This window comes from Ischnura elegans, chromosome 2 (genome assembly GCF_921293095.1).
Source record: "Ischnura elegans chromosome 2, ioIscEleg1.1, whole genome shotgun sequence".
NCBI classification, from domain to species: domain Eukaryota; kingdom Metazoa; phylum Arthropoda; class Insecta; order Odonata; family Coenagrionidae; genus Ischnura; species Ischnura elegans.
The window spans coordinates 143,000,582-143,024,918 of record NC_060247.1 but is presented as its reverse complement, the minus strand read 5'-3'; the positions used below and the strand labels follow the sequence as shown (position 1 = coordinate 143,024,918).

Sequence of the window (24,337 nt, the reverse complement as noted above, 5' to 3'; positions counted from 1 at the left end):
ATTCGAACTTCTTTAATTCGAATTTTTCCCGTGGTCCCTAGCATTTTGTATTAAAACAATGCTAAAACATCGTGGATAATTCGAAGTTTATTTTGGATAATTCGAATTTTTAAGTAGCAAATCATTAAATTACGATTCAAAATATCCATTAATAAAAAAGTAAAAAAACATATTCCAAGCCACATTTGACGAAATGTTTGCGTTAGAACAAACGCGGGACCGCGCGCGCCTGCGTTTAGTCTGATGACTCATACCTCCCCTCCCGCCATCGCCTGTTGAAGGCCACACTAAAAATAACTCAACCCTGCTTGCAACTGAGACGGCGCAGCGCGTTCCAAGGTCATTGTACCTGACACCCGACACTCCCCCTACATTGTGTGTCGCATGTGTCGCATTGTGCGTGGTTTATATCGTTTCGTGTGAAGGCCGTTACCTAACGTAGGTTTGCTGATGTCTTAGGGTCGGTTTCTCCAAATCTTAACTTTTAGTGAGTGTACTGTGTAGTGATTATGGCATCAACGTCATCGAAAAAACCAGGGTCTTATAAAACTTTGACATTAGCTGAAAAAGTCAGTGTGATTAAAGAAGTGGAAAAAGGAGTAAAGAAAAAATCTGAAATCGCGAAAGACTTTGGAATTCCACCCAACACCCTATCGACTTACTTAAAAAATAAATATAAAATTCTCAGCAGTGCAGAGGAATTTGATAAAGACAGGAAACGATCGCGAGAGCCAGGAAATCCAGATGTCGACAACTGTGTGCTGAAATGGTTCAAGCAGACAAGAGACAAGAAAGTTCCTGTAAGTGGTCCTCTGATTAGGATCAAGGCTGAGCAGTTTGCTAAAGAATTAGGAAAGCAAAATTTTAAAGCTAGCACTGGGTGGCTGGATGGTTTTAAAGAGCGCAATAAAATTTTGTTTAAGGCAGTCTGTGGTGAAAGTGGGGCCGTGAACCTACAGGAAGCTAACCAGTGGAAGAGAGATCTGGAAGAGATGATCCAGGACAGAGACCCGAGAAATATTTTTAACGTTGACGAAACCGGTCTTTTTTTTAAATGCACTCCTGACAAAACACTTGCATTTAAAGACGAAAAGTGCCACGGAGGGAAATTAAGCAAAGAAAGAATCACGCTATTGGTTGGCGCTAATATGGATGGTTCGGAAAAGCTGCCTTTGCTAATGATAGGAAAATCGGCCAATCCTCGTTGCTTTAAAAATGTCAAGTCTAAACCAGTAGAATATGTCAGCAGTTCTAAGGCTTGGATGACAAGTGACCTTTTTGCGAAGTGGCTAATGAAGTTGGACAAAAGGTTTGTTAAAGAAAATCGACAGGTTCTCCTTTTCATCGACAATTGCACGGCACACAACACCATACCTGTAATGGAAAATGTGAAAGTGGTTTTTTTCGCAGCCAACATGACCTCTGTTGTCCAGCCCATGGATCAAGGGATCATAAAAAATTTAAAACACTTTTACAGCGGTTTGTTGGTCGAGAATATCCTGTCCGGGGAAGGAAACGCTCTCAAAATAAAGCTGGATATTTTAGAAGCATCGCGAATGTGTAAACAAGCGTGGGACAAAGTGAAACCGGAAACAATAAAAAACTGTTTTAAAAAGGCAGGTTTTGTTAAAACCGACGAAGAAAGCGCCGAAAGAACGGAATTGGATGAAATTCTACCAATCGACGGCTGGGAGGATGTGGCACCCAATCCAATCATCTTGTACGAGGACTTTCTGAATGTGGACGAGAATGTCGCTGTGTGCGGAGAACTAACTGACGCCGACATCGTAGCAGAAGTCCTAGACACCGAGACACAAAATAATGAAGGATCGGGGGACGAGATAGAGGGGTCACGAGCCGATGAAGAAGAAACGCCAGTACCGAGTGCAGCCGACGCTATGGACTACCTGAGAGAAATTCGGCGATTTGTGGAGAGCAGAAATAATGTTGGTGATGTGCAATTTAAATCATTAGATGTTTTAGCATCATTTATAACGGCCGAGAGATTAAATTCAAAGAAACAGGCCAAAATCTCTTCTTTTTTTGTAAAACAATAGGTTAGGGCCTATAAATTTATGTTTATTGTTTATTCAGTTAATATAGTGTCCAGACTTTTAGTTCTCTTTGATCGATGTTTTATATTTCAGTTCTGTATAGATTTTTGCTTTTATTTCGCTATGGACTATTGGTAATCGTGCGTAGTTTGCAAACTGCAGTCATGCAGTGCAGTTCAGCTATTGCTGAGGACATTTTAAGGTTAGTTAAGATTGTTTACTTAATTTCGTTGCCGTTTGAGCGATTGAAAGTTATTTTTATTGTATACTATTACTGTAATAGGCATTATTCAATAAATTAATGAACAAATAGTATCAATAAAGTTAATAGTTTTCATTTAAAACGTGTTATTATTGTTTACTTCCCCGGTTATAAGAACTTCTTTAATTCGAATTTTTGGATAATTCGAAGTTTTTAGCTGGTCCCTTGAGATTCGAATTATCCAAGTTCCACTGTATTATACCCTATTGTGAATTCAAAACCTATAGGGCCTAAAAATCTCACCACTAATTGTAATGACACACTTTTATATCGACATTGCGTTAGGTCGAGCGCATTTTTAAGTATTTAAATCCCATTGGAGTCCTCCATTGCTTTTAGTGATAGCTAGTTGCTAGCATAAATTTGGTAAAAAAATCTTAATTCTTCTTTTCAAGAAGCAAATTAATAAGCATAAGTTCTATTATTCTCTTTTGTAATCTAAACATTTCCTCACTTGAAAAAATATTTCATGAAAAAATTTACGAACCTTATAGGTTAGAACTCGGGTTCAGATAGTAAATCAACGCGTATATCATGTCACCACATTAATTCAATTGAACTCTAATGCATGATAGATAAAAACTTCCAAGTGATAACCATGGAAGCGCAAATCGTGGAGCTGTAAACCATGGCAAAGCGGAGAAAAAAATCATATGAATAGGCACATTAAAGTATTCATTTTCAACGGTCTCCCTTTAACTTGTATCCCTATATTGGTATAAAAACACATTGAAACTCTTTATAAATAAAAATAAACACTTTGAAACTCTTCATAAACTATGATTAACTACAAAATAATAATTACCTTAATCAATACATGGAATTCATAAATTGTCGTGAGCAAAAGAAAATTAGCAAAAAAACCTGAGACTTCACCACAGCAATCTAACGTATCTTACCTCATCTCCATCTACATGAAAAATGGAATAGCGAACTAAAGGAAAGAATGTGTATCACAAATAAATTCATCGATAATTCAGAACCAGTCTTAAACTTCTGAGCTCTGGCGTATCAAAGGAGCACGCGGTTGAGTCCAGCCTTACGCGGACGCATAATAAGCGTGGTAGAGGGTGGCAAAGCAGTTCCCGAAATAGGTAGACTGCTGAATTTCTCCCGGAATACTGTTTTGTTACTGGGTAAGGTGTTTCAAGGAAGGTGAATAGTCGCTGATAGAGAGGCGAAGGAACGGCAGATCTCGATCCACCCACAATTTCAAAGACATCAGGCCATTCGCCATTTGACCGAGGATAATCCTCTGTGTCGATAGAGCAGTTGCCTTATCCAGGGAGGCGAAATTTGGATGCAGCTACGCAACTGTTAGAAGGCGGGTGATGGAGCATATTATTCAACTCCACAAACCCGCCCTCATGCCTTTCTTAACAGACCGCCAAAAACAATCGAGGTGGTTATCCTACTCCGACCACATTCAGACTGTAAAAAGAAAGCCATGTCTCTGTTAGTCCTTCTTTATCGCTTCACGGAAATTTAGAATCCCATTGCTCTCCACTGCTATCTCTCAACGATTGTCTTTCCCATAGTTTTGTATTGCTCCCCAATTTGGTCCATGGCAGCCCCGACTAATCTAAAATCCCTTGATTGCATCCCCCACTTCTTTGCCTAAATAGTTAGGCATAGAGTCCCACATTTACGCAATATGTCCTCTAATGCTGTATTGTCTTCTCTATCCTTGTCTAATCTGCAGAATCTCAGACTTAAAACGGACTTCAACTTTCTACAAAATATCTTGAACTCGACTTTTGACCACTTCACGGAAATTAAAGATCCCATTGCACACCACTCCCATTTCTCAACTATTGCCCTTCCCATAGTTTTATATTGCTCTCCAATTTGGTCCATGGTCAGCCCCTGAACTCCTCTCTCTCTTGAATTTTAGAATACAGAATTTTTTTACCCGCTCGCTCTCCCTGCTTAATTTTCCCAGAATCTCCCTGACCAAGCGATCACCTTTATATCGCCTCCCCTCCCTTCTAAATTAGCTCCCTCATTCCATAGATCCTTTTTACCTGTCGAGCAAAAAATTCACCGCACAAGCTCTGTCCCATGTAAAAATTGAATGTTATACTTTCCCTACTGGTTAATTCTTTGTTTGTTTTTATGTTGCTTTGTATTGTGTTTCATTCATATGATTGTTAAAAATTTCACTGTAAATTTGCGTCACGGCTGTATGTGAAAATTACGTGAATAAATAAATACAGGGGGAACGATTTAATTAGCAAATATGCTTTTTCACTCTTCTTCATTTTCGCTGTTGAGAAAAATTTTCGTAGCATATAATAAGGAAGAATAGAACTGAGGAGGTTGAGGATTACACAGTTTGAAACAGATTCCTTCAAGTCGTAAATCGCTAAGAAGTTTGTCCATTGCTTTGTCAATTATGATAGAAGGTGATTAAAATGTGTGTTGGATTTATCTGTGAATGACAGCCGGTGAAGGAATGCATGGGGAGTTTGAATAATATTTTATATTATCAAATCAATTATTATTATATTATCAAATTAAAAAGTCATTATATTTCCTGATAAGTTATTGCTCGTTGAACTTATTTACAAGCCAAAGCTAAATTTAAAAAATAGCCTAAGCTTTATTTTTATTTTTAAGTTTCCCAGAACATATTGGGGTTAACATTAAGGAAAACAATGGCTCTTTCACTCCGATCTTTCGCGAACACATACGCCGAGGCCAGGTTATTATTAACCAACCTTTACCACCAGCTAGCCCTGTGCACTCCACCACCCGCTTCGCGAGGCGGGTGATGAATTTAGTGTTCATCACAGAAAATCTTAACAACCTAAAGCAATTGAAAGCAAGTGATAAATTTACAATTACCAACTGATATGCATGCATGCTTTGTCGCCAGTCTTAAACAATAACGTTGACACCGACACTGGGCTTTTATGCGCCTTTCACCGCCAAAATACGGATACCCACTTTTGCAAATCCCAAACTTTCAAAATCTACCAGGCAATCATAAAAACTATACGTCTAATCCTACCCAATTCCAACTTTCATATGACTTATTATCGTTAAAAAAAAGTGCATAAAACTGTTTCAGGGAATTTTAAATGATCTGAAATCTATAAAGAAATACAAAATGAGTGAATGACTTGAAAAAAAAAATACGACCAATTTTTTTCCACTTCTGGGATTCGATATCACAATCTCCACCACCTTAGTCGCACGTTTACTCCACTAGTCTACCGCAACTTTCTGTAGTGGATGTATTCCAATTCGGACCAACATTGGGCGGGTACGCAGTAAATGCATACGAAATAATCATTAAACCCGACACAAATAAATGCAGACGAAAATGATCGTCGGCTTAGGATGGTTTAGCAAATGCGTAGAAGGAGCAGGCTGGCTGTGTCCGTTAGCGAGAAGAGAGCGATTTCGGAAGGATATATTAAAGCCAAACTATGTTGGAGGAAAAGATGATCACGCGCGGAATACAAGGTGCCGAAAACGAAGGACCGATGCGAAGAAGTTTAGTTTTTTCCCAAATAGGAATTCAGTTCTCGAGAGGAACCATGTGCCTGGGAACCCTCCCCAAAAACGAAAATATATTAATAATCGGTTGAAGAAAGATATCGTTAGTACGTAGGTGGATCTCATGCTCCCAAATTATTTTTGTGCTACTTCTTATAGTGTCCAACGGGTCCTTATATCATTACAGTTTGTTACGTCGCGGTCGTGTCTTTCAAATTCTGCGGTTGGACATCCTTCCGAACAGGCACACCTCTTCACACGCTGAAATGGGGGACATAACTCGATGTGGATTATCTGTAGAGTGATCCTCTCGTTGCGAACCTTTTTGCTGTGATATGCGTTCACATAAGGAATATAGTCTGCGCATGCGCGGGCGCACACAACGATCAATGTCGTGTTGTGGAGTATAAGCTGATCCCGTACGCAGTGTAGCTATCCACGGAAATCGTTTTTTTTTCATTGTTTGCTGTCAGATATATTGTACACCATCATCACACCTGCTTTGTTTCTTTACCTAAAAATCCTGCCACGTGGCCATGAATTCCAAGTCTCCCACTTCCCTGGCTACTAACCTTCCTGAACAACGCCGGGTGGCCTGCTAGTGATAAATAGATTACAAATTACATCTCTTTAGCAAATTATGGCAATTAAAAAAGGAAAGATTATCAGTCTCTTGGTGCAATGGGGTGCACAATATTTTCAGTAAGTCCAACATTAGCCAGTGCAAGCAAACAAGATGGATTGCCAACACGTGATCATGCCACGTAAAAAAAAACACGGCGTGCCCATATGTAAGCCACAGACACGCATCGTTTGGCCTTGAGATGTATGTATAGATTGTAATTGCGAATACCACTTTATAGGAAAATGAGCCTATTATTCTGTCGAAATAATAGGGATTCTTGGTAGTAATGTATCTCCTTGTAACATGCCATTCATAATTTACCTGCTAACCCGGCAAACTTCGTACCTCTTAATTATCAATGAATAGTTTAATTACACCATTTACAAAGCAAGAGCGCCTTTAATAATTTTAATAATAATATTACACTTATTATAGTTAATTTAAGTATTCAACGGTGTTTGGCGAGATGTTGTGTAACATATTGCAATGATGAATGAAAAATGAAAAACTTTGTGTATGTCCATAGTATTTATTATCGTACAACGCGTTTCAGCGAATCAACTTCGCCATCATCAAGTACAAATGCCATGGCGTAGGTGATCCGCTGAAACGCGTTGCACGATAATACATACTATGGACATACACACAGTTTTTCATTTCTCATTTATCATAGTAAATAAGAAAAAAATCACAAAAAAATAAAATAAGTATTAAAATGGCTTTTTATAAACACATTTTCTTTATTGAATCTACATTGGATAGACCGGGATACGTATACGTGGTTTTTTTCAATAAATTTTCTAATTTTTTATGTTTTTATTCAGGAAATTTTAAAAAATGTGGTCTTACAAACTAATTAATAAAGTAAACATTTATTCATTCAGTTGCTAGCCTATTGGTGATTTCGACCTCAGAAAAAATGTTTTTAGATCCAATAGTCTCCGCAACTAACGCTAGACCGATGCTTGACTGACGCTCAAAATCTCGTGAGAATAGCCCCAAAGGAACAGCATTAATGTGTCATGACTTTTGACGTACTAGTTATATCTGGGTTTGAAGAAATGCACTGCGTATTCGGTTTTATTCTCTTCAGTTAAGTCCCTTCTGATATACAACAGTTTTTGTTTTGTTTTCAGGCGGAAGAACAAATAAAGCGGATGGTTTAACAAAACGTGAACATGCCATACATACTTGACCATGAGTAAAAAACAAGGATTATCTAGATTTAAACCACAAACACTCACCTAGTGATCTGTGAACCGTCATTGCGAATGCGACACAAATTGGAAATTGAATTCGTTTAAACTCAAAGGTCATATCGGTTGTGATCATAGGAATCCTTGGAATGAGAACTTCCTCATCTTTTGAATTCTCCTTTGAGTATAGTGACGTAAATTACACTGATTGTCAGTTTTTTAATCACCAAATTCATTTCATTAAATACGCTTAGTTGCTTTAGGTATCCAAGTACCATGACCACTGAGCCCACCTTCACCTGTACATTTTGGGGTGGTATGCCTGGCACATCCAAAGAGTTAAAAAATTCGGATGGATAGTTGGTGACTTCGCCGTCATTTTTTACACAATCAATATATTTGAGTGAGTGCACAGTAGCCACGATTCGATTCTGAATGACGGAGTTTAAGTCATAGAGATATTCGTTCTTAGGCGCCAAAATGGCTCGCTCTCTCAACAATTTGTCATTTTTATGGCTATCAATCAAATTCGGGCACTTATTGTTGATGAGCTCATCATTCGATGAAACGGAATTGCAAAAACTCCGAGGAAATGATCACAGGAACACGATCATTGCTGAGAGCCAACAATTGCTTGGATATCTGTTTACACACACGGAAGTGACGTGTTTGTTGATGACTCATCTCAAGCTGGGCTTACATTAAATTAAATTTTAATATCAATTAAATATTTTAATAATATAACTATTAAAATGTTTTTAATATTATTACGAAGCCCAGTCATTAAATTGGTAAAAACAAACGAATATTCACTTTTGACTGGCCTTACTGGTACTCAGTGTTACCAACTCCTATAAATATATAACCCTGAACTCAAGTTTAATTTTTTGTGAACTTTTACTGTTTTTCAATTTATATTCTGTTATCCAGGAGTGACATGAATCCAAATAATCTAATATAAAATTGATGCAGCCGTTCTTGAGTCATAAATGGTGTAATTAACACGATTTTAAACTTTGCTTAATGTAAATAAGAGATTGTGATGGAAAGATATTTCAAAAGACATTAGCAATACTGGCTGTCGTTAAGAGGAAGTAAGCCGAAAACGCTAAAATGTCAACATTTTTATCTATTACTTTTCAAATTCCATCGTTAGTCACGTAAAAAACGAAATTGGAATACAAGAATAAAAATTTCCATTTATTTTTATTTCTAATGGTATGTATTTAACTGTAAGTGACCATTAGCACTTATTAAAATATACAAAAGAAAAAAGGTCTGCAGTGAATATGTTGGTAGTCAAATAAAAAATAACTGACTCATTATAAGTTTGTGGGGATGTGGTAAATGGCTCAAATGCCTAGTCTACACTACAGGCTTAAGTGACTTCACTTAAATAAAATCTTAAATGTGGTGCGGTAGCTAAACTTGAGCTTTAAGTCAACTTCAGCGCCGTGATTGTGTATATCGGGAAACAGTTATGTTGACAGATGAAGATCTAGAACAGCAATTAGTGATTCTGTGATCCAAAGCCACGGTTATTTGAATTAAACTTCCAAACTCCGTGAATTAACCATTTTGGATTTATAAGGTTAAAAGGAAAGACCGGGTATTTCCACCGAATCATTTTGGGTTCACCTCACGTGTGCCAAATTTCAGCTCTCCAGCATGTCTAGAAGTGGTCGCGAATTTGTATCCATGAGTGAGTCAGCTACACGAGCCTCTGCAATATATTGGAGATTAAATTAGCTGACTCGGTAAACGTTGTTTTGTCATTGAAATTATTTCTAATGAATATTTTAGTATTCAAATAATAAATAACTGATTCATTGTAAGTGTGTGGAGATATGACTCAGAGAGGAATGGAGCGATGTGAACGACGGCGACCTGTAAAAATAACAAAACACCAAACAATCATATTTTGAATTAATTTTGTGTACTTTTATTATCTAAACCAATTACTTCAACATTGTATCTCTATCACAAGTAATAATAATAAAAAAAGAAACATTATCAGTCTCTCAGTGCAATGGAGTGTATAATATGTTATTAAGTGAGTCCATCTCCAGCCAACAGAAACAAAATGGCTGGTTTAGTACCCACGCGAGAACATGCCACGTATAATTATCCGTTTGTAAAACTCGGTGTGTCCAAATCTAACAAAAGGCCACAAGCAGGCATCGTTCGGCATTGAGATCTATAGGTAGTCATTGCGAATGCCACTCTATTGGTAAATGAACCGGTTTGAATTCAATTGGTGCATCTATCGGAATAATATATCTACCGATTCGATCGATGGATTTTTCTTCCTCATAGGAGAATCCTTTAGGATTGGTAGAATATTAATTGTGTTTCGCTTGGTTTCGCTGTTAGTAGGGCCCGCCCGCCTTTGTGACGGTGCGGGATTCCTCGTCCCTTCCCTTCCTTCCCTATCCCCTCCCAGGAGGCGTCGTCGGGGTCTCATCGCGGCGGCGCCTCCTTCCTTGTTCCTTCCCGTCCTTCCCCTCCTGCGGGCAGAGGAAAAAAGCTAGCGCTTAAAATCCCTGTCCCAGGAGTGTAACCCACGAGCCCGCCCTAGGGTTTCCTTTCCATTGTCGGAATAATATGGATTCGTGGTAGTGGTGCACCTTCTCCTTAGAACTTGCCATTCAAAATGCGAAAATCAATTGCAAGAATAAGAATGTGTGCATATTTTTCTTTCTAATGATATGTGTTTCAACTACCTCTATGTGTGATCATTCCTACTAATTGCAAAAGAAAAAGGTCTGCAAGAATTAATAACGAACTTTACATGTATTTCTTATGAAAATGATTCAGGGCCCGATCCGAGGCCTCATTGGCCCTGCGGAATAACGAAAAATAGTTAACATTCCATCATCAGACCTATTGAATATACAGACAAAATTTCATAGGAATCGGTCCTGTCGTTTCGGGGGAGTTTGTCTTCAAAAAAATGTGACACGAGAATTTTATGCATAGAAGACTAGACTACATGACCAGGTGAACTTCAAATCACCTTCGCATCTACATATTATACATAAATCCATTGCAGTTAATCCTTCTTCCTAAAACTCTATAACGGCTGAAATGATTCGGCTAATTTTGGTTATAAAATATAGTATCTGTAGAAATCCATACATTTGATGCTCGTCCCGCCTTTCCTCGCATGCTTATCTAATCATTGTGTTACAGATAGGTAAATATGTCAACAAATAGGTACCTACCTACATATTTTTTCGTTCAGTACCGTTTGTGGCCTATCACTATTAAAGGCGGTTATTTTTTAAAATCCATTGCAATTGAAATAAATATACTACCGTCATCTAAATTAAATACAACAACGTTACAATATAGTTCATCAATTTAATGATTTCTGATAAACTATATTTTTCCATATATATGATTTAACACTTTCCCGGCGAACAACTTTTGAAAAATCTTCTCGGGATACCGCGCGGGTAAGATTATAAGAGAGCGCCGACGTTCGAATGGGTACGGAGAGCGGCAGATCACTTTGGCCTTCAGAAAATCCTCCGCAACTGTAAAGAGCTCGGTTATGAAGGAAGACCAACCTAAACCGACAGCCAGGGCCTCTTTACCCTATATTTCCACTATTTCGGGTAAGATTTCTAGGGTTTTGAGGAGGTATAATATCGAAACCATCCATCGACCTATGACGAGTTTAAGAGATCGCCTCGTCTGTGTAAAAGATGCAATTGGCCTGATGACTCCTGGAGTTTATAAAATCCCCCGTGAGTGTGGTAATGTCTACGTGGGTGAGACTGGGCGAACAATTACTACTCGTCTCAAAGAATATCAAAGGCATTTCCGACTTGGCCAACCGGAAAAATCAGCCATAGTCGAGCATAGCTTGGATGAGGACCATAAAATACGGTGGGATGACACCCGAGTTTTATGGCGATCGAATCATTTCTGGGATCGTTTAACCAAAGAGGCGATTGAAATAAAACTTGAAAATAAGAAAGTAAACAGAGACACCGGATTTTCGATCAGCAGCTCTTGGAATAGAACCCTTAAAAGAGTTATGCTTGCCAGAGCCAAGTCTACGTTGGTCCACGGTCTTCCGCGACAACAATCGGATATCGACCAATCCGGCCCCTCCTAACGCTGGGCTTCAACGGTCACTTCGAATTTTCTGTCAGTAGCCGTGAGAATGGGTAGCGAGTCGGTACCCGAAACGTCGGCGCTCTAATATAATCTTACCCGCGCGGTATCCCGAGAAGATTTTTTATATTTTTCCATTTTTTCGGTGTATAAATATAAAAAGATGAAGAAGTCATTTAAAACAACAGTCATGTTTCGAATGTTGTCTAATAAGGCTCTAGAACCATTTTCCATATCAGTTTAAACAAATGAATGTAATGGATCTGGTGTTTGCACCAATTGCTTTAATTTTACATTCCCGCCAGCACAACATAGTCCAACATTCACCGGTGTGTCTTAACGCCTTACAATATTGACAAATGATATTCATTTCCCCAACTGCTTCCGAATTGTAATTAAATGCTACTTGTTCCAGGATCACAGAAGCACTTCGTCTTAATCGATTAATTTCATTGCGTTGTGCTCGCTGTTGTTGTGTTTGATGTACACGAACTCGTTGTGTTCTAAGCCTATCCGCTTCATATCCAGTCATTCTAAAATGCGATTCTGCAACACCAATACGACATTTATTATTATCTTCATTACTTGTCTCACCATCAGTATGATGTCAAACTATAAAATATAAACGAATGACCGTTTTCATATAAACAATAAACGGTTCATAACGAATTATTCTAAAGCAAGTGGACAACGTTTTTGCGCACTATATTTGTGAGTATATAATCACAGAAGAACTATTTAACGACCATAAAAAAGGATTTATTTTGTGAATAAACTTAAAAAGAGATTTCAAACTGCATTAACAGTAAGGTCTAATAATACGGTTGTCAAGGGTAAAGTAAGCTGAAAACGCTCAAATTTCAGCATTTTTACGAAAGTTTTCTCAGAATTCATCTTAATTCCGGAGAAAAACGATAATCGATTGCAAGAATAAGAATGTGTACTTATATTTCTTTCCAATTGTATATGTTTCAACTACCTATATGTGGCCATTCTTACTAATTGCAGAAGGAAAAAAGTCTGCTGGCATTAATAACGAACTTAACATGTATTTCTTACAGAAATGATTCAGGGCCCATTACGGGGTCTCATGGGCAGAATAATATCCTCACCTTTTAAACCTTCCCTGGACTTTGACGAACATTTTAAAACCAACATTAGCCCAATACATAGCAGCGGTGCTGCCGCTATTGAGGTTTTGCGAGACTAACGCACAGCGATTCATTTTTGTTATAAAGACTTGCTGACCCGGCAAACGTTTCGACACATAAATTATTTCTGGTGAGTATTTTGGTAATCAAATAAAAAATAACAGACTTATTTTAATTAGCGAGAGGGGTATATGACTCAAAGAGGAGTGGGGCGCTGTGAACGATGACGACCTCTAAAAATTACAAAACACCAAACATTCATTTTTGGAATGCAATGCAATATTATGTTCTAAATAAATAAATTTCATAGTAAATCTCTTTAACAAATTATGGCAATTAAAAAATTAACATTATCAGTCCCTTAGTGTAATGGAGAACAAAAATATTTTTTAGTGAGTCCATCGTTAGCGAGCAAAAACGAACTGGATGGTTTACCCACGCGAGAACATGCCAGTTATAATGTTCCGTGTGAAAAGATCAGTGTGCAAAAATCTAAGCCACAAACAGTAATCGTTTGGTCTTGAGACTTGTCCTTGCGAATGCCAATCTAATTGGAAATTGAACGCGTTTGAATTCAATTGGCAAATCTGTCGGAATAAAAGGTATTCGTGGTAGTAATACATCTTCCCTTTGGAACTTTCCATTCAAAATGCTGGCTTCGACACACAGTCACGCATTGGCAATCTTCGAACGCTTTGTAAGGCGAACGCATTCATGGTTGGAGCTCTCAATCTCCGTGGGGTGCTTCTAAATATTTCCACGTTGCGAGGCTCATCGGGTCACGTGACCAAGAGATAGTTGGACACAGGAGAGCACATAGTAGAAATATAGATAGACTGCTTTAAACAAAGAAAACGCATTCATCTCATGGGAAATAACATGCTAAAAAATAATCGGCTAGAAGTTTAATCACATGGCCGGATCCAACCACAAGGCGTATCGCTTCAAAGACTGAAAAGTTTTGACACTGGCAGTTCAATGAGACCTTTTACGGCAAACTTCCATTTAGTTTCATTAATACAGAATATTTAAATGGCTTATTCTTTCTAAGTCCATTATGGCGTCAAATTCAATAGTTAGTCCACACACAATGCCAATAAGCCGAGAAAATATTCCATTTTTTCCAATGGAAAAGCATCCAAACCATTAGCCCGCATTCATTTATTGCGATGTTCAATCGTTTTTCCTTGAACCCCTATTTTTCCGATCCCTCGCTGCAACGTCCATCAGCACTGAATAGATCTCGGACAGGGAGAGGAAACGTCGACCGTTTGAACAAAAAGACGCAGATAACTCCGAAAGCATAACAAGTCCTTCTCTTCGCCATTCATAATACTATTCAATGCGCGCTTTCCGCGGTCGTTCGGTTTCCGGGCGCTCCTCACGGCGATGCGTCACTTCAAAATTAAAAAAAAAGAGGATCGGGAGGCGTGCAGCGGTCTTATCTGCGCACGACACCCACCGGCATCCCGGTCCCAGCTCATTAGCGTAATCGAGGGAAATTCCGTCGGGCAAATGAGTTTGCTTAATTCGGACGGCTATCCGTGCAGGGGAGGCGGTTTTCGTCCTCGTCGCCGTGCACGTCGGCTCATAATGGGCGGATAATGACAGCGCCAGCGAGAGAGCGGAAAATTGGGCCTCCACGTCGGGCCAATTGCAAGGCGAGGCGATTAAAGACAGAGGGCGTGAGTGCATGTATGTATAGAAGTGGTCAGGCTTCACTTAGTGGTAAATGAAAAATGAAAAACTTTGTGTATGTCCACAGTGTTTAATATCGTAAGACGCGTTTAGGCGAATCGCCTCTTCCATCATCAGATACAAATGCAGGTTTCACTCAAGAAGTCTTACATAATATAATACATGCGAAGAGGAAGGGGAAATGACTCAGAAACTCAATGTTGTTGATAAGTTTTTCTTAAACTTTTTCATTGACATTGAGTTCTTGAGTCATTCCCCGCTGTCACCCCCCCACCCTTAAAACCTTCAACCGAACCCCAATTCCTTACTTATCCCAACCGCCTCCCCACTCCCTTTACCCCATCATTTACCCCCCAACCCCTCTCCCACTTCCACGAACTCATAACCATACTCCTTTCCGCATGTACAATACATTGTACATACACATTTTTGGCTGTATACTTCCACCTTCCTCAGAGTTAGGTAGGAGACAAGTCTCCCACCTGACTCTGAGGAATGTATACCACCGAAAATTTAGTTCTGTGTTTTTTTATCTTTTTGTGTCATGTGCTTCTTATATATGGCGAAGGTGATTCGCTGAAACGCGTCGTGCCATATATACTGTGGACATACACAAAGTTTTACATTTTCATTTATCATTGCAATGTGTTCCACAACATCTCGCCGAGTAGCGTTGAATTCACTCAGTGGAACCACATACCTATTGCGGAAAACAACTCACTTTGTAATGTTCCACAAGAATGTATTATTCTGACCCTAATTGGTTTCCACTATTAGAGGGGCTCTTGATAATGACCGTCTAGTAGTTGAAACCGCACTATATCTATACCAAGAAGCCAGCCAATAAATAGTTGTGGATGCGGCAACGTGTTGTGCTTCGGCGAATGAAAGCGAGCCGTGGGCCCTGGCAGCCCCTGCCGTTCACACCCACCAGCCGCTCTTGACATTCACATCAGCGGACGCGTAACACAGCTGAACACTTGGCCATGCCAAATTTAAACATGACTTAGCATAGCCAACGTTAGTCGGGGACAGGATGATTCCATGTTCAATTAAAAGTTCATAAATTATGCCAAACGCAGGGCACTTAGCCTTTTTTTCTGCTTCGTTGACGTGAATTTTATTCCTATGGCTTATCATTCGGAATACTTCCGTGCCCGACCACTCCAACCCGCAAACAGCTACCCCGTGAAGAAAAACAGAAGCCCTTGGCGCGTCGCGAAAGGGAGAGAGTGGATTGGGGAGCCCTCTGTGGGAATATTACGGAAGTAGGGGCGAGGGAAGGAGATTGGAGCGGGAGGAAGTGAAATAGGCGGCGATTGAGATTTAGATTGGAGCCACCATCCGCGGGACGGAGCAAAGATACGCCCGAAGATTGCTGCTGTTTTTGTGGGGGAGGGCCCACGTGCTAGGGGAGAAAGACTCTTGAAAAAAGATCGCCCGCAATGATTCCCACCTGTTACCCTCTCGCGAATACCAAGGAGAAAACAACGAGTGCGCAGAGAGAGGTTTTTTACTGGCAGTGACTTATCACCCAAAATGGAACAACGTGAGTGGGCGGAAGTCGGGATTATTGTACGAAGGGCAGCGAGTGGTGGAAAAGGAATGAGCAAAGCGCGGAGACAAGCCAAGCGTGCGTCGTTTGGCACTCAATCCGGCGATGATGAAATGCTCATACCCTCATCTCTTCTTCGTTGTAATCGGATAACCGATAAAAATGCAATAATATCTACGATGTTTATCTTGAACTCTTAATATATATGTCTCGGTGGCGGCGAGGTAAAGTCCTCGGCTGTCAAACAAGAGGTCGAAGGTTCGAGTCCCGCCTGTGTAAGCTTCCCTTATCCAGGGCTTGTTTGTCCGTGCATTGTTGAAATGCTTATCACACCCGATGTAAAAGCCAATGTGAGCTGTTTCCGGTGGAATGGGAAAAAAATAATTAATTAATGTACGGTTCTGTATGTAAGTCTTCCATCGCCAGTGCTAGTGCATAAATTAAATGCTATATTAAAGCAAAGAATCCTCCAGGACCGGTAGATAGGAGTCTATGAGTTGTCAAATCAATGAAATCGGTCAACAATACCGCCGTAGTTATGGCGGTAAATATCTCCGAAACCAGATTGCAATTGTCAAAGGCAATCACCGATGCGGAGAAGTGGAAGTGTTTGTCAAACACGCTGTGCAATTTCGAAGTGAAGCACCGCTTTAAAACGAGAGAAATTTCTCACGACCCAATTCCGCTATAGAGCATTCCTGTGATTCGAAAACGGCAGGGAAGGAGGCCAAAATGTCTCGTTTCGAACGAAATGATGCCTTAGGTTCACTAAAATATTGTTTTAGAATGGTTGAAAGAAATCGACTTTTGTCCGCGTAAATGGGCATCTCAGACCACTGCACTGTACGGCGGGTTCGGAATATCAAAAGGACGGATATTATGAGACAGGAGAAGGGGTGCACATGTGAAGAGAAGCAAGGAGACTGCGTAGGAAGCAACATTTGTCTGAGAAAGACTCTAAGGTTGGTAGGTCACGCGATACAAGGCGAGCCAATGGGCGGGAGGAACAGGAGGGTGGTGGGGGAAAGTCCAGCGGGGATGATGCAGAGGAATGTATTTGGGACAATTGAAGGAGGACATCGGAGCAGTGAAGCAAGTGGGATGGAGAAGTGGAGAGCCCAAGCATTTACGTAAACCAATCCTAGGATCGCAGAAATCATGTCGCAGGAGCATGTAAATAAATACTTCATCGAATGGCAGTAATCTCCGAGCATGGACACCGCACTGAGGTCTGCCCGAAAAACTTAAGGATTACATAGAAAATATGAGCAATAATCAACCGTAATTTATGGGCTGTGTGTACTCCAACTTTGTTTTTAACATCATTGGATATCGCCAATGACAGCAAACCTAATTTTAAAGAGAACAGGGAAAAATAAGTTGTTTAGAGTTTTAGACGCGACTCCGTCGCATCCTCAAATAAAATTTAAAAGTGGCATTTCATTTCATAATGAGCTACTTCCGTGATTGCTTTCCAGCCTGCCATCACCATTACCAGCCAGACAACAACTCTTGATGACCCGCGATTGAGGAGAGAGGAAAAGCAGGAAAACAGCCGCAGAGATAGAGAGAAAGATAAGGAGCTGGAGGGGTGAGCGGCGATTGGAAATGGGCCCACACATGTATATATACTTAAGTTGGAGGTGGATCGGCCGGCTCCGAAGAGAAAAGATGGCCACCTCAAGAGGAGGACGTCTTGGCGCGGCCCTGCTCGGCATCCTGCTGCTCGTGCTGCCGCCACTCGGCCATGCCAGGGACCTCCGAGACAAAGAGGCAGCGACGCCCGCCACAGACCGAGCAGATGTGCAAGGCGCCTCAATCATCGGTACGTCCCATTGCGACGCTCTTCCACATGCTAACTGTTGCAGTGAAGATAGTCAATTGTAATGATGAAGTAGGTAGCAGTTAGGCCGTTAATAGGAACGTTTATCGACGGATTAAAGGCTCGCGAAATGAAAGAAAATGAACTTGGGGAGAATCAGTCCAACAATGTCAAGACAAAATAAATAAATAAATTCCTTGCAGAAATATTTTTAATAATATGCATAAAGACCTCTTCTTCATCGTTAGGCCAAAATATATGCGTACAAATAAAATGTTTCGTCGAAATTGGCAATGTGTAAGCAGACTCTATCGTCGTAGTCAGACCCAGCAGGGAATATGTGATCCAGGATGTAGCCAAGTGAATCAGTGGCGTAACGAGGGGGGTCCGGACCCCCCCCCTCGGCCCTGAATTACCGAAACATAAAAACACAATCACTTCGCTTCATAAAAGAAAAAAATTGTGAAATATCATTGATCCACAAAAGGTTTTATTGAAAATTGAAATTTTTTTATGGAAATTTAGAACTCACTAATGCTGCCATTCGGGCAAATGTGGAATGAACGCACGGGATGATCGAATATACGGCACGAATAGTTTGCGTCATGTATCTTTCGTAAGTTTTCTCCCTTTATTTTATCCAATGTGATTCGGGACAAGTTGGAAATAGGATTTACTGGCTTATCGAAGCAGACGCGACCGACCAGGAACGGGATCACTGCACCGGCCCAACACCAAAGCCGAGATTAATCCTATTTTGCTCATCGAAGTTAACTGCTTCAGCACTAGCAGCAAAACGATATCTCTCTTCTGTTTGTTTTGCAACACATAAGTGTCTTGAGGGCGCCAGCACGCTTCGTGGTCCGGTAGGGGCCCAATAACAAAATAAACAGGCGATGGCGCGGCAAAAATATATTTTTTTCTTTGAGAGAAAATTAAATCACATTTTGGCTCGTCATTGATCCCTAATAATAGAAAATAAGACATCTGTCCTTACTATATTATTTGCCGGCGCAGTTAAATTAATGTTTTCCGCAAAAAATACATCCATAGCCATGAATTACTGCTGCGTTCAAAGTAGAATATCATCGTAGTCGAATTAAAATCGACCCCGTCCTAAAAAGAGATCGTACTCTCTTCGTTCTCAACGTCAACACGCACGCGTCAAGGTCAGCATTCAATTGATACAGCAGTCAACTTGTGTGCTTAAACAAAGCAATTACTTCCTCCATTGACATAACCCTAAAACTACGTTAACACTTCGCCATTGACCGATCTGATTATCAACCTATACCACGTATGGACAGTTAGTGTCCGAATTACGAATCGATTGTGTTTGACTTATTCGCGAAGATCGATCAGTACCACTTCGAATCGCTGAAAGAACCTTGGACTTGTCGAAAGCAGAAACGCTGGTTTATCAACGAGGGAATATGTAGCTACGGCTTGAAAACTTTATTTATTTATTTTTTTTTAATGTCTTCAATACAAGTTGTAATGATTGATTCATGTGAGGGAAGAGCCAAAATGTAATCATATTTTCTCATGAATATGGAAAGCATTTTGTTTTTCACCCTTGTCATTAATTAAGTTTTTCTGCGTAAATTAACATCTGCGTTACGATGTCAGTACGCCCGTAGTAGTTATTGACGAAACGCGCAGCCTTCCATTGCATTTTATTCAGTTCGCGGATTAAGTCTTTCTGCACTGGATCCCATACGCTCGCTGCATATTCAAGGGGCGGACGGACGAGTGCGAAATAGCACCTTTCTTTTACTTTCTCATCCGAAAATCTTCCCACAATACGCTTGACGAATCCTAATTTCTTTAGGGCTATGCCGCAAATATTCTCTATATGTGTTCCCAACGTGACGTTCGAGGTTCTTCTCAGGTTCTTTACTTCGTCTGTTGCCTTTATGGTAATACCATCCACTGCATAAACATGGTTAGAGTTGTATGAATTCCGCAAGAAATTTACCGCCATGCATTTGCTCAAATTAAGTTCGAATCCCCACTATTAGCTTCACAAATAAACGTTGTTTAAGTCCGATGATAGAATTTCATAGTTAGAGTGGTCACTAATTTCGCGATAGATGACAGCGTCGTCAGCAAATAAACGCATTTTATATAGTAGTAATCAGATGATAAGAACGTTTGAAGTTGGTTCAAGTGTCACAATTGCAGGGAGGCGTGCTATCGAAGTGACACGGCCACGCCATGACAAATGATTACAATGCCACTGGATGCGCAGTCGCTCGCTACGCATTTAAATGCGTCCAAAAATTGCCAACACTCGCGAACGTCGCTGATGGCAAAGCGATCGGAATATCACAAAGACATAAAAATACAGCATAAAGGATTTAAATCAACACATTTGAATTCAAGAAGATGATATCCATGAATTCCAATGCTGCGAGAGCGATCGCTTCGTGGCAAATATTGAGAACAGACGGATCGCGATGCTCACATTTTTGTAAACTGATTGAGAAGCGGTCGGAATGAAGCTTCTTCGTGACGGAGGGAGGTAGCCCCTTGTCTCGTGCGTGGGGTGAGCCTTTCGCTGCTCAGAGGGAAGTCCCGCGCAGGGAAAGGTGGTTCTCCCGACCAATCAGGTGTCTCATATCCCGTGGCTGAAATTGATATTTCCAAGGGAGCGAAGGGTCGGGAGATTAAAAGCAGTGATTATTAAATTCGATTTAATTGGGTGTCCATCCGAGGGCTTTAATCCCATCGCTTCCCCTGCCTCCCCGCCACCCGCTAAGCACCCCCGCCCAACCCTTGAGAGGGCCTTCACACCTCCTCACCTTTCGTCGCCCCCCTCCGGCGAAATCCCCAACTATCGCTCTTCCAATGCACAATCATTACTCGACAGCACCTAAAGCTGCCCCGGGAAACCAAGTCCAGCCTAACCAGCCACTTGACAATACAATTGTTATTGTGCGCATTTGTTTGTGATGCGGGGTAGTGCTGTGTTTGCGTGAGCAGAAGCTTAAAACTAATAATAACTCAATTGAGCTTCAGTGAAAATAAAAACATTGATCTTTTTGAAAACTGAATTTTATAACTTTTTTTCAGGATTTTTTCTTTATCATTTTAAAAATAACTGTTGTTGTATTATTATTTTCTTATTGCGAGTAGAAGTTTTCTTTATTTTATATCTTTTAATAAAGCAAGTATATTGCAACATTCGAACAGTAAATATAACTATAATTTATTTACTAATTCAACAAGAAGGAAATAAAAAGAAAAGACTGATAGACGAGTAATTTATTGAGGCAGTTTGTGTGTAGTTGGAGTTGCTGGGTCGTAATTCCAGATGTTTGTTAGGAGCTTGTTCTGGGTTGCCCCGAGCCTGTGAGCGACGTCGAGGAATACCACATCCGTCGAGAGAAGGCGATTGAAATTGTGGCTGACTATCTCCACTAGGCAAAGAATTCGGTGTAGGGCAGACATATTGTGCCGGAATCCGATTTTTTCAGGCCGAATGATTTTATTGTTATTGGAGAAGGATTCAAGGCGAAGAAGGACTTGGATTTCAATAACGAGTCAAATGGAATTAACTAACGAACTAACTAAAGTTAAGCAAGAAGAGAAATAGGGCGAGAATTACCCGGAACATTTGGGTCTTTACCGGGTTAAGAAGAAGAATCACTTTGGCTTGTTTCCAAACGAGAGGAAGATACGGAAGAGTGTGACAGTGGCTAAATAGACTGAGACAGAAGATAAATAAATTCAGAGCATTGGCAGGAGTATCGCCACTGGGTGTTACTGATATCATCGAGGCCAGGAGCTTTTTTCACAGAAAGAGAGTTCAAAATAATACGAATGTCAGAGGGAGTAGTAATATCAATAGAAAAAGGAATAAATGAAAGATTATCAAATAAGTCATTTACAGATTCGTCGATGGTTGAAGAGGAATTATAAAGAGACTGATTTTTTTAAGGCGATCGATCTGAATTTCAACTCTTTGAATAAAAACCAACGGAATGAAATGTATCGTATTGTGGCTCTATGCCGTCTCATCGAAGTTTCACTAATGTTTCTCTTCAATCGGTTTAGAAAAATGTCCGTTGGGTGGCGAATAGCGCATGGGGATTCATTTATTCTCAATATTTACAATAAAGTATTTGCAATCGCGAGGAATATTACAGGACAGTTATGCAATCCATATACAATATCGCTAAAAATGCAAATATCGGCTAATAGACCCAACCGTAGCTTACTTGCCTCTTGTCAAATTGCGATCGCTCCGCCCGTTCATGACACTTATTAATTAAGCCATATGTTTGGTTGTCAGGCGAGAACGCATTAAGCGGCCGATTGAGTGAGAGTCAATCGTTGTAATAGTCGTAAGCGAAACGCTGTGAAAATAAATGAAAGGTGACAAGCGTTGGATCACAAAATTGGCCTGGGGGCATACTAACGACTCCAAGACATTTGCAGGATTTGAGCATTTGCGATCGGAACTATACCGATACAACAATCCTCACAAGCTATTTTATGCATCAGCAGCAAATATAACGAGTGTCTTAATTGTTAATTTCGCATGCCATAGTGGAACATGTACATTCAATCATTTCATTTTTATTTCAACATCCGGAACATACGATAAATAAGGCATTGTATACTCAGCGAATATGAGTGGCGCCAAATGTTACCTTGAGGTAAATAATGATGGACACAATTATTTCAAAATTTTAGTACAGTCAATGTAACTACCAATCATCAACAAAGCAGATCGTGAGTGCGCAATTACATACATAAAAGAAAGTGAGGTAGACGAGATGTAGAGGAATGACATGATGATATCCAATGATGATCAATGAAAAAGAGGGATGGCAATTACAAAACACATTTTGACAGTACATTATTAAACTAATATGTGAAAAAATTTCCATCTCTTCTTCATTAAAACGCAATAACATGCGTCATTTAGCCAACCATAGTCACCAGATAGAAGTAAGGTTCCTTGCCGCATTAAGGCCGCTTTATAAATAACGTTGGCTCCTGAAGTGGCTCCATCGCAGATGCAATAGATCACAATACTTCAGCGGAGACATTCGCGGAAAAAATAATCGCGGATATTACCCCAGAAGTGAAATAGGGTAGTTTCCTTCATCAAAGAAAACGAAAGGCATTGATTGCGATTCGTTACCCACCATTAGTGGATTCATAATATACAAATTATTTGGTTTTAGAAATCCCAGTTTAGACTAATGTTAATGCTCAATTTTAACCTCATTTGAAAAAGGCCAGATTGGCGCCCATGAGGTGCCACTCCACGTGACGTCACAGGGACCTAGTTTCTACACGAGAGGATAGAAGTTATACATCGTCTGAGGTTACCAATGCATGCATGAGGCACAGAGCTCAGGGAAACATGTCTTAATAATCACCTATTAAAACTGGCTAAGGTCGGAAAGTTTTCTTCGTTTGATAAGATATTAATAATTCTTATTTAAGCCAAGCGCTACCTAATAGCAGGGTACTCTACCACCTGCATCCTGCGTCGTATCAGCGCTCAAAGTCTCGCTCCAAGGTCACCTCACTTGCGGCAGCGGGAACCAGAACGACGTCACACGGAGATTTCCCGGCATTCATACTTAGCCGTCGCGTTTTCGCGCGCTTGAAAATTTTCACTTATTTAATCGCGAAAAATAGATATCGTCATTTACAAATCTAAAAGTGTGAAATTCGTACTCCAGGAGTAATAATCTTTCGATTTAGGCATTAAAAAAAGAATAGGAAACCACCCTATTAGCGCCAAAGTTTGCGTGAAGGGGTTTGGTCCATTTTTAAATTTAGTGGGGCACTGTGGGAGTTGAAGAGGCTTTTCTTTTTTCATGCGCTTCGCAACTATACTTTTTGGGAGACGACGCCTCACAATAAAAATAATGGTGGAATTGAGGAGTAAACTAATCTGGAATAGAAATAGATGCGACTGCTAACAAACAATGGCTAAACTACCCCTACAGCCTCCCGCTAACCCTCTCCCCACCATCTGACACGGATACATATAATATACAAGAATTCAAATTCCCACCTCCTCAGAATCCCTTGAGAAATTGACCAGCATCAGTCGGGAAACGTTGTGGCAACCCAAAAATTGGCGCGGCGACATAGCCCAAAATTCACTAACTCTTGGTTTACTTTGTGGTATTCCATTATAAGTTTTTCCTGGATATACACACAATTACTTATACCACTTATTTTTTTAAAAGAACGCGACCCGGCTTTGAATAAATAATCATCATCTTCAGGCGCTAATTATGATACATTATTATTATATAATCATTAATAGCGCCTGGTGATGATGATTATTCATTGAAACCCGGGTCGCGTTCT

At 40.1% G+C, this 24,337-nt stretch overlaps 1 protein-coding gene across 1 annotated transcript; it reads left to right on the top strand.

Annotated features, from left to right (window-relative positions):
• The first annotated feature begins 509 nt into the window (after positions 1 to 509).
• Positions 510 to 17,765, top strand: LOC124153289 (tigger transposable element-derived protein 4-like). The gene is made up of 2 exons (XM_046526388.1): positions 510 to 1,946; positions 17,649 to 17,765. The coding sequence occupies exons 1-2, from the start codon at positions 510 to 512 to the stop codon at positions 17,763 to 17,765; spliced, it is 1,554 nt and encodes a 517-aa protein (XP_046382344.1).
• The last annotated feature ends 6,572 nt before the right edge of the window (positions 17,766 to 24,337 follow it).